The 1,403-nt window shown below is 38.4% G+C and overlaps 1 protein-coding gene across 1 annotated transcript; it reads right to left on the bottom strand.

The window, feature by feature from the left end:
- Positions 1 to 219: 219 nt before the first annotated feature.
- On the bottom strand, positions 220 to 648 carry LOC137829291 (secreted RxLR effector protein 78-like). Its single transcript, XM_068636094.1, has one exon. The coding sequence runs from the start codon at positions 646 to 648 to the stop codon at positions 220 to 222; it is 429 nt and encodes a 142-aa protein (XP_068492195.1).
- Positions 649 to 1,403: the final 755 nt, after the last annotated feature.

Raw genomic sequence — 1,403 nt, 5'->3', positions numbered from 1 at the left:
ACCAATCCTACTTTTCCCGAAGTTAACCCTTAACCCGGAAGAAAGTTCGAAACAATGCAAAATCACCTTAATGTTAAACACGCTTTTGACATTTGCTTCACAGAAAAACAAAGTATCATCTGCGTATTGTAACATATTCACCTTTACTTTATCCTTCCCAACCTCCAAACTATCAACCAACTTCTTTTCCTCCACTACCCTTGCCACCCTAGCCAAACCTTATGCTACAATGAGGAATAGAAAAGGAGCTAACGGATCTCCCTGATGAAGACCCCTTCTAGGAAGGAACTCCCTAGTTGGGCTCCCATTGACAAGGACAGAGACTGAAGTCGACTCTAAACAACCCCTGATCCACTGAATCCAACGATCACAGAAACCCAACCTCCTTAACATATAGTAGAGAAAACCCCAATTCACTGAGTCGTAAGCCTTCTCGTAATCAACTTTGAAGACCACACAACTCTTTCTTTTTCTCTTGTACTCTTCCAAAATCTCATTCGCGACAAGCACATTGTCCAATAAACCTCTTCCTTCAAGAAAAGCCAACTGTCTGGCATCTATAATTTTTCCAATCACCTTTTTCAAACGCAAGGAAACCCTAAACCCTAAACCCTTACCTCTAGCCAGCAAAAGCCCAAACTCTTCCATGGAGGTTTCAACTTTAAAATAAAACTTGAGGTTTGAACTTTAAAATAAAAACTTGGAAGGACAATTTTGATATTTCAAATTGAAGAGGCGAAGGAAGCAATTGCTAGAAGATGGAGGTATAAAAAGTGAATAGAATGGCCCACTTCAAACCTCAGAGACAAAAAAAAATTTCAACTTGCTTTATCTCATGTCATATGTGTAGCTGTCAATTGAACTGTGGAAAGGTTTGTACCAAAGATAAAAGGACACTAAACTCAATTGTCAAATCTTTATTTGAAAGATTCCAACAAGGTATTTAACTTATTTCCTCCGCTTCATATGCAAAAAAGGGAAAATGAGCACAAATTCCATGCTTTAAGATGGTGGTGGCTCAATGAGCTGGTTCCATGATCCAAAAGGAAACAATATTCCATCATGCAACAAACATTACTCAGAGAAACAAAGAGAGAGAGAGAGAAATTGTACTGATACGCAGTGAGGGTGAATAATTATGATCTCAAAAACAAAAAAGCAGGTGCAATGTTAGAGAACCATTCATGCATTGAAAGCAAGAGTGATGGAGAAGACACATATATATGTAAATGCCCTTTGAAATTCTGACTTGTGTTTTGGAAGTATTACAACACACACCCTCTTCTTTAGCATGTAGCTATCATTCTTTCCCTGACATGCTAAGGGTTGACCCAACTCTGCTACTCTTTCACTTTTACCATTTTGTTACATTCAGCATGTGTATGAGTATGTTATGGACACTG

Source organism: Phaseolus vulgaris, chromosome 7 (assembly GCF_000499845.2).
Source record: "Phaseolus vulgaris cultivar G19833 chromosome 7, P. vulgaris v2.0, whole genome shotgun sequence".
NCBI lineage: Eukaryota > Viridiplantae > Streptophyta > Magnoliopsida > Fabales > Fabaceae > Phaseolus > Phaseolus vulgaris.
The sequence above is the reverse complement of the archived record's forward strand: the minus strand, read 5'-3'. Positions and strand labels throughout refer to the sequence as shown.

What these genes read in the sequence shown, in the direction of transcription:
- LOC137829291 (XM_068636094.1), bottom strand. Translation starts at nt 648, where the DNA reads ATGGAAGAGTTTGGGCTTTTGCTGGCTAGAGGTAAGGGTTTAGGGTTT.